General features: G+C 45.0%; 2 protein-coding genes across 8 annotated transcripts in view; one reads left to right on the top strand and one right to left on the bottom strand.

Annotated features, from left to right (window-relative positions):
* CTNNA2 (catenin alpha 2) overlaps nt 1-17,861 on the bottom strand; it is a 982,769-nt gene that overhangs the window by 352,058 nt on the left and 612,850 nt on the right. The gene's annotated exons all lie outside the window — the stretch shown is intronic.
* On the top strand, nt 14,207-15,775 carry LRRTM1 (leucine rich repeat transmembrane neuronal 1). Its single transcript, XM_008157456.3, has one exon. The coding sequence runs from the start codon at nt 14,207-14,209 to the stop codon at nt 15,773-15,775; it is 1,569 nt and encodes a 522-aa protein (XP_008155678.1).

Here is a 17,861-nt window from a genome sequence, read left to right as displayed (position 1 = left end):
TTCTGTTCTTTTTCTACACAAACAGCAACAGATGGGAGAAGGGGGCCAAGAGGAGTGGGAATCCAGGAGGGAAGTTGCCCCATTTTCTCTCCTGCTGGGTCTACTCTAGGTGGACGCCAGGGAGAGGCAGATTGCAGCAGATAAAGCTTGGCTTTTACAGAGTCAAAAGGCTGACTGGCATCCAGCTCTCTTACTTGCCCCATACAAGGGTCTAGAGAATGGAGGAAACTGGCATCCAGCTCTCTTACTTGCCCCATACAAGGGTCTAGAGAATGGAGGAAACTGGCATCCAGCTCTCTTACTTGCCCCATACAAGGGTCTAGAGAATGGAGGAAAAGCACTTATCACCCAAACCAGCTGTGTTAAGGATAGTGGCTTAGGTTTTCTGTGCCTTGATTTCCTCATGTATTTTGGGGAAATGATAGAATCTCATAGAAATGTAAGAACTCAACGGAATTACTTCAGTGCCTGAGGTAGCATAATCACTCTATAAGGTTTGGAGCATCTGATTGGAATGCATTTCTGCAGCTTTAAGTAGCTGCCTCTTACTTATTACTTAGGTTTCAACTCAAATGTCATCACTTCAAGGAAGTCTTGCCTAATCTGAAGTAAAGCAGGCTCCTCCCCTCAATTTCTCTCTGCTGCATGGTTCTATTTTAACTTTCGCTAGTGTATTTGAATCCCAAAATGATCTCTTTAAAAAATATGTTTTTAATGATTTGAGAGAGGGAGAGAAAGAGAGAGAGAGAGAGAGAGAGAGAGAGAGAGAGAGAGAGAGAGAGAGAGAGAGAGAGAGAGAGATTGGCTGCCTCCTGTAACCCAGGCATGTGTCCTGACCAGGAATCAAACTCAGTGACATCTAGGTGCATGGGATGATGCTCAACCAACTGAGCCACACCAGCCAGGGCCAAAAATGATCATATTTATTGTTTGCTTACAAGGCTGCTCAGTCTTGTTCACCACTGAATTCCCTAGACCTAGAATGTGCTGCATATGTTACAAGCTCATCAGATATCTGTTAACTACTTACTGGGGAATGAACTGACAAGAATAGGACCCCAAAGTATATACATTTAAAATAGTATTTGTTATAGCTTCAAAGAACAAGTTATCCCCTTCCGAAAGGAGAATACTCAAAGCAGACTTCACACAGAATAGCAGCATTAGGCTTTCATGCAAAATTTCCTCCTTCCTCCCTCCCTCCCTCCTCTCTCTCTCTCTCTCTCTCTCTCTCTCTCTCTCTCTCTCTCTCTCTCCCCCTCTTTCTTTCTTTCTTTCTTTCTCTCTTTCTTTCTTTCTTTCTTTCTTTCTTTCTTTCTTTCTTTCTTAATTTTTTCCTGTCCAGTTTGAGGTGAAAGGCCAATGAGGGGAGGGCATTGGATGTTGTGACCAGGTTCCTTCTCTTAAAGGAAAGCCAAAAGTTGAGAAAAGCTATAACTCTTTTAGATGCCACTTGTTTGTCCTCAGCCTGGTGAAATAAACTGTTATTGTCTAAAGTTCATACTCCTCCCACTTCTGGGATCTGAAGGGAAGAGAATCTAACACACTATAATACACTTGTATTTCATGTGGGTTTGGACCAGTGGCCTGCACATGTGAGATGCTTCATACGTTCTGCTGGTCCTATTGCTTGTAGAAAGGACTTACACACATTCTAGAGATACTCAACCTGTGATCTACAGACTGGAGAGTCAACTTTCAACCTGCAGAAAACCAAGGTCCAGTAAAGCAACTGTTCAGCATTGGAAAAGGTCACACTAAGTAAATAGGTGCCTAGCTGTTTCTGCCTTAAGAGTTGTCCTACCTCCTATATGGTACTTCCTAGTTAAATTCAATATTCTTTAGTATTTATGTACTGTTATTTTAATTTTAAATTTCTATTTTTTTGTAATCAAAGGAAAATTGAGTGGAAAAATGTAATACCTCTCTCTCTCTCGCTATTCATGCTGTGAAGCAACCTGTTTTACTGTTGAAACTTGTGTTTGTTCTGTTTCAATTGTGCAGAAGGAAACAGATCTGGCACCTTTAAAAATCAAAGATCTATCACTCTACAGGAAAATACACCAGCTTAGGAAAGGGAATTATGAGAAATAGGAAAAAGATATCATGCTTCTAAAATATTATTGGGCTGATGATCACCTGGGATCATGTAAAAATGTAGATTCTGCGTCAGTATGTCTGGGATGGAGTCTGAGATTTTAAATTTCTAACAAGCTCTGGTTATCTCCAAAGAGCAAGTTATCCTTCCATGCTGCTGGTCCATGGTGTTTATGGGCCATATGTTTGGGTCACATGGCTTGAGAAATTAAAAAACGCACACTTAAGAGCATCTAGTACTTAAAGTTATAATAACATGAAGCCACTACTACTTTATTTAACCAGCAAAATGACTATAAATTCTTCCCATCCAGAGATGGAGCCTTTGTCTCCACTCCTGGAGTCAGGTTGCCCATGTGATTCGCTTTGGCCAGCAGGCAATAGCAATTTGCCAGAAGATGAGACTTGGGCACTAGCACATGCTCTGTCTTGCAGCTCTTGCATCCCTGTAATCACTACACAAATGCACCCGGGTTAGCTGGCTGGAGGATGCATGACCACATGCAAGCCTACAGTCAGTCGTCAGCCAGGCCCCAGCCAACAGCCTGCCACTTGCCATCCCTGTGAGTGAAGCCGTCCTAGCTTGTCCAGTCTCCAGTAACTCTCCAATTGGCCACAGACATTGGAGTGAGCACAGCCAAGCTGGCCCATACAGAGCATCGCTGGAAACAACACACAGAACCATTAACTAAATAAAATGATTGTTGTTTTAACCATCATGTTTTCTTTGTTTGCTTATTCGGCCTCTAAAGTAGAAAGTGACACTTAAAGAAAGAGCAATAGGAGTTTACTTAGAGACATAATACCCTTTATTTAAAAATATAGTTTTATTGATTTCAGAGAGGAAGGGAGAGGGGAGAGAGATAGAAACATCAATGATGAGAGAGAATCATCGACCCACTGCCTCCTGCATGCCCCACACCAGGGATCAAGCCTACAACCCGGGCACGTGCCCTGACTGGGAATCGAAAGGTGACCTCCTGGTTCATAGGTCGATGCTCAACTACTGAGCCACACCAGCTGGGCCATAATACCTTTTGAACTTATGATTCTTTTATTTCGTGTCTTCAATCTATGTGGTACAATTTTGGCCTTATATAATAGAAGTTGATATATGTAGCTATTGCAATGGAATTTGACATATTTTTCTAATTAAATTTATTTCTATCTCTTACTTTATTATGCTGAATATTTCTGCTTCGAAGTTAAGTCATGTGCCCAGGTCACACAGCTTGTAAACGACAGAACAATTTTCAGCCTAATATAGAGTCAGACATTTTAAAAGTTCTTTTCAGTACCATATTCAATGTTTCAGACTCTTCTGCTAAAATGCAAATACAGAATTTAATTCTGAAAGGCATGATTTCTCATTAATCGCCTTCATTCATGTTTGAGGTAATGCAAGGCCTGTCCACAAAGGAATAATCTTATATGATATGAGATGCCAAGGACAAACCCTCTTGGGGAAAAGATGCACTTGATGTCAGCCAATCATTGACACAGAGTCCTTAAAGAGAGCACCGTTGGTGCACATTTCCTTCACGGGTTTCCTCATTGTTGGGCACTCTCTCCCCATGTTTGTGATCCTTGGCCATCTGGGCTGCTCTCACAACCTGTCATTCTCAATCATATTTTCTTTTCCGGTTCTCAGCCACATGAAATACATATTAATGAGTGAAAGTCTCATGGCCATGCCCATATATTAAAGGCTGCTAACTGTGGACAAGGGCAGGGCTTCTCAATTGTTTTAAACTGTCCTTCTTACTGAAGTAACCGCTACCTCTTCTGCCCCCTCCTAAGTCTTCCGTGTTGAAAATCATCACTAAAAGAGGCTTTGCAAACCGGTATTCCACAAGCTGAATAGAGTCTGTAGTATCACTTACTTCCTAATAGAATAGGATTCTTAAAAACTTGAAACTGAACGCCTTCAATGAAAACATGCACTTTGTAGATAGCAGAGGCCCTACCACTTTCTATTGTCCACTATTTCCCACATCCACATGACCTTCATGGACCGAGAAGACTTCTGATGGTATATTAGCTATATTTTAATCTTTCTCTCTGGGATGTGCATCTACTGCCACCACAATAACACCACCAAGCATGTTCCAGAGATTCTACGATCTGTATGTCCAGCTGTAACCTCTATCCTTATCTTCATCAGCTTACTCTTATCTCTAAATGTTACAGTTTGCTTTAACCTCATCCAGATCAACCCATTATATTAAAATCATCTTAATTTATTTGTTTAAAGTACCATTTAAAAGAGTGCCAATCCCACCACAAAACTATTATTGTACATAGCCTCCCTGTATCTCAAATGTTAATACCGTATAGTCCGTCTCACACTTGGGTAGATGTGGTAGCTTCCAAATTGTTCTCCTTGCTTTCAGTATCCTCTTCCCTGACCTGCATATTCAAGTTAATCATGAGAATTATATTCCTTGCACCCACATTTTGGAAACCATAATCCAGGTTGAAAGTCTTCCTAATCTGGCTCTAAGCACACACTCCAGTCTCATTTTGCCTCCTTCTTCTCCTTCTCATACCTGTTTCACATATCCTAAGCAAAGTCTGTATTTTCATACACTTTGCCTACGGTCAGAACGGCCTTCATGCATCCATCTGGTCAACTCCTCCTTTTTTCCAACTCTTCTGACTGATCTTGCTCAATTTGCTAGCGGCATCTCTCTAACCGCAGCTTTTGTTTACATTTATGGCACAGCAGGAACCATATAGCTTTGTTACCAATCACTTCCACTCCATATCTGGAAACACTAAAGGCAGGAACTACATTTTATCCAACTCCTTCTCATCAGCTAAACCTCCATCTGAGTTACACTAACAAAAACAAATAAGAACAGCAATAGACACTTATGTTAAATGACTATACATTTTTCTCAAGATGTCTTGGGAGATGAAGAAGTGGTTCCAGAGAATGGGAGACGATTTTAATAAAGAGAAAAATGCACCTAACTGGGCAGGTTAATTCACCACAAAAATATGTCAAATTCCATTGCAATAGCTACGTATATCAACTTCTCCTTGCTTATGGATAGTGGTGGATTTCCTACACAAAATGAATCTGGGAAATGAGACCACATATAAATGGCATTATCCTTTGTGACGTCAGAAAGTTGGACCTTCCTGGGTTAATATGTTGTGCCTATCTGTCAATGTAATATAGAAACTTTATATATTTAGCTCAGATTCTCTAGGTTATTGATTAGGCATGAACTCAACCCAGTTAGTAAACTCAATCCAACAAGCATCTCTTTGAACCCAGAACAGAGCCAGAAAGCACTATGAAGAGAGAGGGTATGTTTACCAGTGCTATGTGACAATTCCTATGCTCTTTGTATACAGTCTCTCATATCTGATCTTCTTCAACACCTTTAGAGATAGATAATGAAGGGTCCTAAAAGTACAAAAATAACAAGTCTGTCCTTAGGGAGTTTCATTTTATCTGCAAGGACAGAATTAGCAACATCTGGAAAATTCTATAAAACAAGTTAATTAAATGTCAAGATATATCAGAGACAGAATATATTACAGAATTAAAGTGGTCCAATTATTTGTGGCTGGGTTGTGGAGGTGAGACTTTCTAATACCAAGCAGAAAAACTGTAGTTGTCCAACTATCCTCATAAATTCTGGAGACCTGACCAAAAAGAAACACACACACACACACACACACACACACACACACACACACAAAGGAAGAAACAAAAACCAGGTTCTTGCACCAGCATCTGGCTACAATGCTTGAAGTCCAAACCTTGGAATTACTCCTTGGCATGGTGAGAAGCCAATTTAAGGTCAAATGTACCCATGGACTGCAGTTCAATAAGTGTTTCCAAGGTTGTCCTGGCACATTAGTTTGGTGTTAATAGTTATTCCAAATAAGTGGGTGAAACTATGAAAAACAACATTTCTTGTGACTGAGCTAAACAGGATACTGTGAATCTCAAAGAACAGAGCAGTCTGTGCATTTCACACATATATTTAAACATGTGGGCCTCCACAGAACATCTTAAGTAATACCACAATAAACTATTTTTGGATATTAATACCTTTGTGAAAACAATATGGCTGGCATGCCACTTACTAAGATGCAGGAATGAAATGTGCATGAACTCCCAGAAGAAACACCGAAGACCCAAAGGCCAACCATCTTGAGTGGGAACTGCCTAACTGCCTAGGAAGGAAGGAGTGAGGAAAGGAAAATGGGAAGGCAGGGTGGTTCTAGGTTGGTGCCCCAGCCAAGGGAAGGAGAGAGGTGTAGTGGAGTTTCTCAAGGTGAGAAAGCAGAAAAAGAGCTATTGAGGGTGAAATTTGTGCAACCTTTCAGGAGGGCAATATGGCATTCTCTATTAAAAGTCCCATCCTGCCTGGCCAGTATGGCTCAATGGTTGATCATGGACCTATGAACCAGGTTCCTGGTCAGGGCACATGACCAGGTTGCAGGCTCGATCCCCAGTAGGTGGTGTGTAGGAGGCAGCCAATCAATGATTCTCTTTCATCATTGATGTTTCTATCTCTCTCTCCTTCTCCTTTCCTCTATGAAATCAATCACACACACACACACACACACACACACACACACACACACACACACACACATTAAAAAGTCCCTAACTTTCAACACAATTCCCCTTCTGGAATTAAAATTTAAGGACACATTTGCCCAAACATGCAAAGGTATAGGTCCTTGTCCACTCAGACTGCTGTAAGAAACTACCATAGACCAGTGGTTAAATAATAAACATTTATTTCTCACTGTTTTGAATGCTGGGAATTCTAAAATCAGCAGCTTTCATGTCTGGTGAGGACCTGCTTCCTATGATACATAGCCTTCTTTTCACTGTGTCCTCACATGGCAGAAGGCGCAAGAGAGCTCTCCGGGGTCTCTTTTGTAAGGACATTAAAACCATTCTTGAGGGCTCCAAGCTCATGACCTAATAACCTCCCACAGGCTCCACCTCCAAATACCATCGCATTTGGGGATTAGGTTTCAACATATGAACTTGGGGCGGGCACAAATATTCAGTCTACAGCAGCATATGTATCAGGATGTTCATCATAGCCATTTTATAATAGATGAAAAACAGAAACAACCTAGTTGGTTAACAAGACGGGATGAATAAAATACATGAAATAGAATGGTTTTCAGCCATGGAAGGTGATCCTATCAACTTGCATTCTTGATATGGGAGAATATCAAGAGTGAAAAACATAGTTACAAAGTAATATGATAATGTTATCAGAGTTTTAGAAAAAACATATCTGAAATAGACAAATTCTAAACTATTTTTTCTCTGGGGGGGTTGAGTTTTAGGAGACATAATCTGCATTTAATTTTTTTTTCATTTTTCATTTTTCTATAAAAAAAGGGAAAACTTGAATGACCATGAGAAATAGATACAAATTGGCAGTGATAAGAAAACCGAGGAGTAACATAAGCTGGAAGATGCACACACAAGGGCTCCATACTTCCTGCTGTACCAGTGAGAAAACCAATTTATTAAGAGCTCTACTAAGTGCTAGTTAGTATGACAGATATAGACTTTCCATTCTATGTTTGAAATCCAATAGGAGAGAGAACAAGATTCAGAAGGTGTGGGTGTTTTGTCCAAATTCTACCACCAAGTGTGGACAACCATTCAATATTTCTGCCCTTCAATTTTTCAGTTATAAAACTAGGGAATCAGTGATACCCAGGTAACCTTTTCAGGTTAGAATTTGTGAATGCTTCAATAGAATGCCTCCCAGAAGTCAAGTTTAACCTGAGGTAATGGTAAAAAGAAGATTTTATGCAGTGGGTCCAAGATTCTGTGTTCCTAACATGTTCCCGGGCTGCTAGGCACAGGCTTATACTTTTGAGTCACAAGACACCAATACACATGATCTCATTGAATTCCCCCAGGATCCCTTTAAGATAGCTATCCTTGGCCCTTCTTCACTGATATTAGAGTGACTTATATAAGATCAAACTGCTAGAATATGGCAAAGCAGGGATCCAACTTGAGACCTTTTTACTTCTAGACTTCAAGATGTTTAATGTTCATGGCGTTCTAAAACACCATAAGTAGAAATGACTGTCCCACTCATGGAAAGTGAGCAAGACCAGGAACATGATCTGTAAATGTAAGCTGCTAATGGAGCTGAGAAAATGGAGAGATCACTTTATATAAGGATCAGTTAAGAAATCACAGAGGAAATTCAACCTCAACGTTGAAGGATAGCTGGGGTGATGGGTAGCGATGTTGGGGAGAGTACAGACAGCAGTAGGTATAAGACATGATCACAGCCCAAGGCAGTGCAGAGGGAACTTGTAGAGAGGCGCCCAGGAGAGCAGGAGAGGCCTCATGAACTAACCCAGGTTTTTATCACAAGGGTCAAAGATAACTCTAAGGTGATGATCCTCACAGACTAGACTAGAAGAATATACAAAACTAAAATTTTAGTATACCATTGGAAGTCCTTAACCAACTTCCTTCTGCTCCCCAACACAGAGATTCCATTTGTTCCTGTCTAATTTCTCCTCCTCCTACCCAGTACAAGGAAATTAATCTATACATCATAATAGAAGCCATTCCAGTTCCCATACTTGTACTTATCCCTTCACAATGTCCATCCCCCTGTCACTTGCACCCACATCTTGAGTCCTTAAAACTACCTGCTAAACTTTACTTACTTGAAGGAAGAAGCCTTTTAACACTGATCCCATCTCACTGGTCCGTCAGACGCTTCTCTCATTTGTATGTTCTAGAGACATTGACTCTCAAGCACTGAGCAATATATAAATCAGTGTTATCAGCAAAGGCCTCCGGGTCTAATTCACTTTCCTACCTACAGTTCCTGGAGGAAAGCACTGCGTCTTTGAATTTCTTTGGCTTACTCCCATTCCTCACATCATGCATTGCACGTGATAGGTGCTTCCTCAGTGCTACCCACATTACTAACTTGTTTTAAGAGGAGGATTAAGTTTGATAAGAATGATGGATGTTCCTTTTGAATATGTTTCTCCTAAGCAGATCTCCTGAGAGAAGCCTTAGGGCCCTCACCCATCCGCCCCACACACATCTTCAGAGGCACTCTAGAAATGCCAACTGTATGCTCTGTGCTCACAGAAACAACAGAATTTATCTCTATTATTTATTTATTTATTTATTTATTTTAATAAATATATTTTTATTGATTTCAGAGAGGAAGGGAAAGGGAGAGATAGAAACATCAATGATGAGAATCATTAATTGGCTGCCTCCTGCACGCCCCCTACTGGAGATTGAGCACTTAACCCAGGCATGTGCCCTGACTGGAAATCGAACTGTGACCTCCTGATTCAGAGGTTAGTGCTCAACCATGAAGCCATCCCAGTTGGGCCATTCTCTCCTTTTAAATTATGACTCCCACCCTCCTCCCCTTCCTCTAAATGTTTCCTTTTAAAGAAAAGCCATGATTCACTTCCACTAAAAATTAAAGATAGCAGCATAGAGATCATGGTCCACACTGGTGCAAGTGAGGGCAGAACATTAGAATCACCACCTGATTTTTCTTGCCTTGAACACTTTCCAAGACAAGAAATGGAAAGCCCATCTCCAGAATGCATGCTCATTTCAGACTTTTTTCCCCCTTGCACCTCTTGGTTCATAAACTATGTTGACTAAAATGAACCAATTGGAGGTGGCCTTCAATTGAGATAAAATGGGAGAGGTAAGACATATCCAAAAGAGATTGTATGTGACCACCCTCTCCCCACTTCCCCTACCCCAACATAAAATACCAAGGAAAAGCAGGAGGATTTATTACACAAAGGTTAATGTCTAAGTTTTAGAAGAGGAGGAATAAATCACTACCCCTCCCCCCAAGCTATGAGTCTGGCCTCTCCAGCTGCACTAGATTGCTCTTCTACTCCCTTTTAATTCCAAGATCCAAGATCTGTTTTGGCAATCAATTCACACTTCGTGTATCCCAGAGTCCCTTTCTATTTGCTGAATCCACATTTTCAAGATTCTTATCCTTTCTTACCCTAGCCCCCAATCATATGTTGGCCTAATGATTTGGGGTGGTTTTCTTGAAGCCCCACTACTATGGGTTTGTTCAGCAAGACTGGCTCAAGCTCCTTCCCCATACAAACATGAAAAATAGAAAAGGTGGTCTCTAAGCTTATTCATGTCTCACCAGCCTCTGACACTGAAGGAAAGATGTTTGCAGACAGAAACCTGTAGTTAGTTCAAGAGAGGAGCCTGATCAGTACACACAACAGGCACATTATAACCTGAATCAGATATTCTCACAGGTTAAAAAAAAAAAAAAAAAGTAAGGTCAAACATGAGAAAAATGAGAACTTTAGTTGAGTTCTTTTCTTTAAAAAAAAACACAACACTTTTTTGTGTGTTGGACCCTAAAAAGCATGAAATTAAAACTCGTGAAAAACAGCCATATCAGCTTGCTGTGGTGACTCAAAAGTTGTCGTTTCTCGACTCAACTTCGCTGAAACACTTGATTCATGTTGTTCTTACTTAACCTAATTTGCATTGATTTAATCAGTGCTGGTATGCTTTAAATACATAATAAACTGGGATTCTGCAACTTAGATGACTTAGAATAGCTAAATTTCAATAAAGCTCATTTCAATCTGTTAATGTATACAGTTCTGCCAAGGGCTTTAAAACCGTAGGAAAGATGCAAACTTGCCACATTAGAGGTGGGAAAGGTTTAAAGATACCATCCAGATGAAATGATCTGCAGGACACTAATGTGAAAAGCAATGTATATATATCTTAATTAGAGCCTAAGCACATCCTCTATGTTTTGAGTAGCATACTTAGAAAAAAAAACCTCAGATATAAATGCAGTCAATTTCATTTTATTCTCTTTCTTTCTTGCCAACACTCAACTCTTTTCTGCCTCTCTGTACCAGATCTACAAATCAAGTGGCATCCAAGTGGGACCTGTTCTTGCCCATTTGGCAGGCGCCATCACCACTTTGCCAAGCTGCCTGCATTGGGAGGCTATTCTTCCTAGCAGCCATGGGGATTGGGTGGCTTGCACTCAACAGCACTTGCTGAATGGCTGGCCAGTGTTTACCCCTGCCTGCCCTCCTTCCTCCCCAGCCCTTTAGAGTTATGGCTCAATCAGCCAGCCTGCTGTCAGGAATAATTGTCTTGGCAAGAGGTGAAAACACTTGACGGTGGAACTGTTTTTCTGTTAAAGTGTTCTGCAGCAACATGGAGGTGCCAGGACGAAACCTGCAGGTGCCCAGTCCAGAGTTAGATAGGAGGCGAGAGTGCTGGAGATGGCAACCATCAAAAATGGCAAAGAAAGAAGACCACTTTGGTGTGGGACAGCCCAAACCCATCTATGCCAGTAACAGCTGTGCAACCGTGGAGAATTGCCCGATGATTCTGTGCCTCAGTTTCCTCATGTGCAAAATGAAGGGTTTGGTTTTTCTAATGTTTCTTCTGGTTCCTAAGACAACATAGGACTTCTTAGGGCATTTCAGGTTTGTTTTCCTTTCAATGAAAGGATGCATCTCAGAGATGAATGACCAGGGCAGGGCTCGAAATACAAAATGGAATGATGCATGTCCCTGTTCATAGGACTTCCTGAAAAGTGCTACCAGTCTTTGGAGCCTGTGCTGTGGTTTCACGGGTTAGTATCTTCAGCTTGAATGCTAAGACCAACCCAGTTACTTGCCCAAAGTTGAACCCACCTGGGAGCTTTGGTAACCCAGTTCATTCTTATCTAAGTCAGCATCTGTAACAGAAAAGGCCCACTATTTTCAGTCCCTGGGAGGCACCAATGATGGAGATTCGAAGAGAGGAGTTGGAGATTCATGTTTGAGTCTCCCTGTCACTTCCTTGGGCATCACTGTCAAGAAGGTAGGTTTACCCTAGCTGGTTTGGCTCGGTGGATAGAGTATGGGCCCATGGACTGAAGGGTCACAGACACATAGGGTTTCAGGCTAGATCCCCTCTCTCACATCAAGTGTTCTCTCTTTCTGTCTCTCCCTCAAAAATAAAATCAAATAAAATTAAATTAAAACATAGAAGAAGGTAGCTTGCCCATACTCATTTTCAGCAGTTTCTCTGCCATCTTTGAGGTTTTTTTTTTTTTCCAAAGGTGGCCAACAGATCCTCCCCCCCCCACCACCAATAGCAATGCAGACCCTCCTACCCCAGCTAGTTGGTAAAAGAGAGTTCGTTCCTTGTAAGACCCCCATCTATTCAATGACTATGAACGGAAATCCTCAGGCAAAGACCTCTTCCAACTTAGGAGACACCATTTAGTAACAGTCTCAAAGTTTAATTCGGAATGTGTGTATGGAGGGAGGAGGCACCATTATGGTTATTTTAAACCACCCCTTCTCGGCTCCTCTAGCACATTCTCAGGGAGCGGGGTGCACCGCAGGGCACTGTGATCCCCACCAGCAGCCTCCGGCGCCACACACACAGCGGAATCCTTCTCTAGTAATCCACCACAGACCCCAGATGCATGGAGACTGGGGAAGCCCCAGCGGGATCTCAGGCAAGACTCCCTGTAAACAGACCTACATTTCTGCAGCTCTGGGTCTCAAACCACCGGGACCTGGAAAGCTTCCCAAACCCGCGGGAAGCATCCCCCCACCCACCACCTAGAAGCCTGGCTGACTGCACAACTCCGGAGCCCACGGGGGGGCGAGGGGGGGGGGGGTTGAAGTGGGGGGAGGGGGAGGGAATGGGGAGGGAATCTTAGCCAAGCCCCCGCAGTCATTGCTTTCCTCTATCTTCTCTCAAGTTGCTTTTCTAAAGCAAAGAACCAAATGTTGATTTCTCTACAGATCCCTACGTATCCCTTACACGTAGGCAGCTTTAAAGTGGGAGGGGGAATATCCCAAAAAGGGAAAGGGGGGAGCGAAGAGAATAATTCAGTTTCCCACTTGGAAATATCTTCCTGTGGACCATGCAACCCCATACCTCCCCCCACCCTCCCCCCCTTTTTTTGTGAAATATGGGCAAAAACGGTGAAAGTGTTTTCCATTTCATCAAAGAACATATATTACTTTGGTGATTCGGTAAAATGTTGGTTTTATGCCCACCCCCTTTCAATCTGCCCATGTCTGAGGTGCTCCGGGAAGACGCACAATCGTGAGCAGCTTACGACACTCAGTGAGCAGTAGGTGCCTGTGCAAGCTCGCGCCGCACACTGCCTGGCGGAGGCAAGGAGCCTGGGCGCCGCTCCCTGCGCCCCGCGCCCCGCCCCCGCCCGCGCGCCCGCGCCGCCGCCCGCGCCTCCCCGCCGCCCGCCGCCCGCCGCCCGCAAAGCATGAGCGAGCCCGCTCTCCGCAGCCGCCCAGGGCGCGAATGGCAGGCTGTCTCCACGGACTACAAGGTGGCGCCGGTCAGTGGTCCTTTCCAATGACGGACATTAACCAGACTGTCAAATCCTGGGGAGTCGCGAGCCCCGAGTTTGGAGTGTTTCCCCCCACCACGTCACAGTCCGAACTGCAGAGGAAAAGGACGGCGGTAGGAAGGCGAAGCCCGGCTCCGGCACGTAGTTGGGAAACTTGCGGGTCCTAGAAGTCGCCTCCCCGCCTCGCCAGCCGCCCTTGCAGCCCCGAGCCGAGCCGAGCCGAGCAGCAAAGTGAGACATTGTGCGCCTGCCAGATCCGCTGGCCGCGGAGCGGGGCTGCCTCGGATACACAGAGGGGTCTTCTCTCGCCCTGCATATAATTAGCCTGCACACAAAGCGAGCAGCTGAATGGAGGTTGTCACTCTCTGGAAAAGGGTGGGTAAGACACTTTTTAATTAAATTCTTTCCCGAAGATTTTTTTTTTCCCTCCCTTTTCTTTGCTGCAGCATCTAACATGGACCAAATCCCCATCTCTTTGATCTTTCCGTGGCTGTGAACTTTGTATGCTGCCCAGCTTTCTGCATGCTTAGAGGTGAACGTGTGGCTTTGGGGAGGGGGGGGTCCTTCTTTATTTCAATATATTTATTTGATTTTTTTTTTGCCCTTTTCTCCCCCTCCCCCGCTCCCTCTCCCTCGGAATAAAATATGATGTAGATTTCTGACCGAGCGCTTCCAATGGACATTCTCCAGCCTCTGTGGAAAGATTCTCGCTAATGGATTTCCTGCTGCTCGGTCTCTGTCTATACTGGCTGCTGAGGAGGCCCTCGGGGGTGGTCTTGTGTCTGCTGGGGGCCTGCTTTCAGATGCTGCCCGCCGCCCCCAGCGGGTGCCCGCAGCTGTGCCGGTGCGAGGGGCGGCTGCTGTACTGCGAGGCGCTCAACCTCACCGAGGCGCCCCACAACCTGTCCGGCCTGCTGGGCTTGTCCCTGCGCTACAACAGCCTCTCGGAGCTGCGCGCCGGCCAGTTCACGGGGTTAATGCAGCTCACGTGGCTCTATCTGGATCACAATCACATCTGCTCGGTGCAAGGGGACGCCTTTCAGAAACTGCGCCGAGTTAAGGAACTCACGCTGAGTTCCAACCAGATTACCCAACTGGCCAACACCACCTTCCGGCCCATGCCCAACCTGCGCAGCGTGGACCTCTCCTACAACAAGCTGCAGGCTCTGGCGCCCGACCTCTTCCACGGGCTGCGGAAGCTCACCACGCTGCACATGCGGTCCAACGCCCTCCAGTTCGTGCCCGTGCGCATCTTCCAGGACTGCCGCAGCCTCAAGTTTCTTGACATCGGATACAATCAGCTCAAGAGCCTGGCGCGCAACTCTTTCGCGGGCTTGTTCAAGCTCACCGAGCTGCACCTGGAGCACAACGACTTGGTCAAGGTGAACTTCGCCCACTTCCCGCGCCTCATTTCCCTGCACTCCCTCTGCCTGCGGAGGAATAAGGTGGCCATCGTGGTCAGCTCGCTGGACTGGGTTTGGAACCTGGAGAAGATGGACCTGTCTGGGAACGAGATCGAGTACATGGAGCCCCATGTGTTTGAGACCGTGCCGCACCTGCAGTCCCTGCAGCTGGACTCCAACCGCCTCACCTACGTCGAGCCCCGCATCCTCAACTCCTGGAAGTCACTGACTAGCATCACCCTGACCGGGAACCTCTGGGACTGCGGCCGCAACGTGTGCGCCCTGGCCTCGTGGCTCAGCAACTTCCAGGGGCGCTACGATGGCAACTTGCAGTGCGCCAGCCCCGAGTACGCGCAGGGCGAGGACGTCCTGGACGCCGTGTACGCCTTCCATCTGTGCGAGGATGGGGCAGAGCCCACCAGCGACCACCTGCTCTCGGCCTTCACCAACCGCAGTGACCTGGGCCCCCCCGCCGGCTCCGCCACCACGCTCACTGACGGCGGGGAGGGGCAGCCCGACGGCACGCAGGAGCCGGCTACTGTGGCTCTCCCTGGCGGCGAACACGCGGAAAACGCCGTGCAGATCCACAAGGTGGTCACCGGCACCATGGCCCTCATTTTCTCCTTCCTTATCGTGGTCCTGGTGCTGTATGTCTCCTGGAAGTGTTTCCCTGCTAGCCTCAGGCAGCTCAGACAGTGCTTTGTCACGCAGCGCAGGAAGCAAAAGCAGAAACAGACCATGCATCAGATGGCTGCCATGTCTGCCCAGGAATACTACGTTGATTACAAACCCAACCACATCGAGGGGGCCCTGGTGATCATCAATGAGTATGGCTCCTGTACCTGCCACCAGCAGCCCGCGAGGGAATGCGAGGTGTGACTGTTCCCGTGGTTCTCAACCTGTGCGCTACCAAATACGCCTGGGCAGCCGGGCTGGGGTCTCCTGGTCTAAGCTCTGATCCGCTCCTGGACTGAAACTGTTAAGGGGATCGCTCCCAGAGACTTGACATTTTAGCTTTATTGTGTCTTAAAAAAACAAAAACGAAATAAAACACAACAAAAAAAAAACCCCACCCCACAACCTTCAGGACAGTCTATCTTAAATTTCATATGAGAACTCCTTCCTCCCTTTGAAGATCTGTCCATATTCAGGAATCTGAGAGTGTAAAAAGGTACCAATCATTGATTTTTTTTGGTAAATGTTTAAAAATAAAATAGCATTTACAGTTTTTACAGACTGGAGTAACCTAAATGAATTGCTACCTATGTTAAAAGAGAAGCGACAGTTACAATTTCCTTCTCTGGGGAGGGGGCGGGGAGGGGGGAATGGAGGCAGGGGGATTGGGGTGGCTAGGGGCCAGAGGGAAGATTCATAAATTCAGAAGCAAAGTGGTCAGATTCAATTTGAAAATATGAAGAAACACAAACAGAACTTATCAGGTTGATTTTCTCCACATGACTAAGGACTTAGGAAAAAAAAGAAAAAGCCATACCCTTTATATTATTTTTAGGGTGTGCAATGCAATCCAGCCACTTTAAAGCCAGAGAAAGGTGACTGAAGGCTGAGCATCACTGCTTGGCCTTTAAGGCAGAGATCACTGCAAATAGCTTTTAGAAGGCAGTGCCAGACAGTTTGTCCTGTTAATGAGAAACCTTTTTTTTTTTTTTTTTTTGCACTTAATATAACCATCTTTCAAATCAATTCAAAATCTCAGCCCCGGATGCCACTGGTTTATATTTCTCCTATGCCTTTGAGTCACCAGACGTAGTAGCATTTGTGCCCTTTCTCCTATTCTTTTCTCTGAGAGAGAGCCAGCCTCTCAGCTCTTGCTCTCTGCGGGCTGACTGAGGGGAATGAGACAATTCAAATGTCTGCTGATGAGAGCTGTGCTTTCTGGAGCACATTGCTAAGATTGCAGCAGGCGCAGGCTCTCAGCAGGGACAGCACCCTCCTAGTTACTGTGGGGAACAGTCAGAAAAATCCTGCCTCAGGATGGGCAATGCTTGGTAGCAGGAGAGGTCAGGGGCAGACAGGATGCAGAAGTGATGTGTGTGGGGTGGGGTGGGGGTGGGGGGAAGGTCATCCTTTGAATGCTTTACTGAGTTGGGGTCAATTTGTTAATCCGGGACAGAAGCTCCCTGTCCTCAGACAGCCTTTCTGTGTAATGCTTGCTTTCCCTGTGTTGTTTCACTTTTTTCCTTGTCGGACCGATGACTGCCCCTTCCCACCCTTCCTAGGTTCCCAGGACCAATTTTGAGATTTAGGTTGTATATTGAAGAGTATCACTTGGTGGGGGTGTGGGGAAGGAGGTGGAGGAGGAGTGCGTGTGGTGGATGGGAGGGGTCTTTCACTCGCTAACCATTTAAGCCAATGTATGATTGAAATAAACTGTCATGGATGGCAGATGGTGAGCACGGAACCAATGTTGTCCATGTCCAGAAGTCTTTCTCAAACTCAGGTGGCTCACCTCTCTGAAGGAGCCTACAGACTAGCATTTTTCTATTTCCCTTCTCTCTCTCTCTCTCTCTCTCTCTCTCTCTCTCTCTCTCTTCTCTCTCTCTCTTTAAAGAGATAAGTCCACATAGCAGGAAGAGGATTGGAAAGACCTACCCCACCATTTCCCCAAATGCAAATGCCACCAGCCCCTACCTACCGAGGCACAATCAGCTGTTTGAAATGCAGAATAGCATCACTCTGAGATTTACTTAAACTGTGGATTGGTAGTAGATTTCTGTTCTGCCTACAGAAACCCATATGCTTAACAATACTGCTTCTAAGAGGCCCTTTCAAGATAAATCACTTACAAATATCTCTGAAAATGTTAAGCCTTGGGAGACAGCCACCCGCCTCCCCCACTCCATACACAGACCAGCTTAGGAAACTTCATCTTGCTCTGTTGGTAATTAAAACATGACATTATGTCACACCATTTAGACTAGATGTTCTAGAAGAGAGGTACCTTGTT

This window comes from Eptesicus fuscus, chromosome 16 (assembly GCF_027574615.1).
Source record: "Eptesicus fuscus isolate TK198812 chromosome 16, DD_ASM_mEF_20220401, whole genome shotgun sequence".
Lineage (NCBI taxonomy): Eukaryota > Metazoa > Chordata > Mammalia > Chiroptera > Vespertilionidae > Eptesicus > Eptesicus fuscus.
This window is presented reverse-complemented; position numbering and strand designations above follow the sequence as displayed.

Bases quoted from the DNA above. Each gene is read 5' to 3' on its own strand.
- LRRTM1 (XM_008157456.3), top strand. From the start codon at position 14,207: ATGGATTTCCTGCTGCTCGGTCTCTGTCTATACTGGCTGCTGAGGAGG.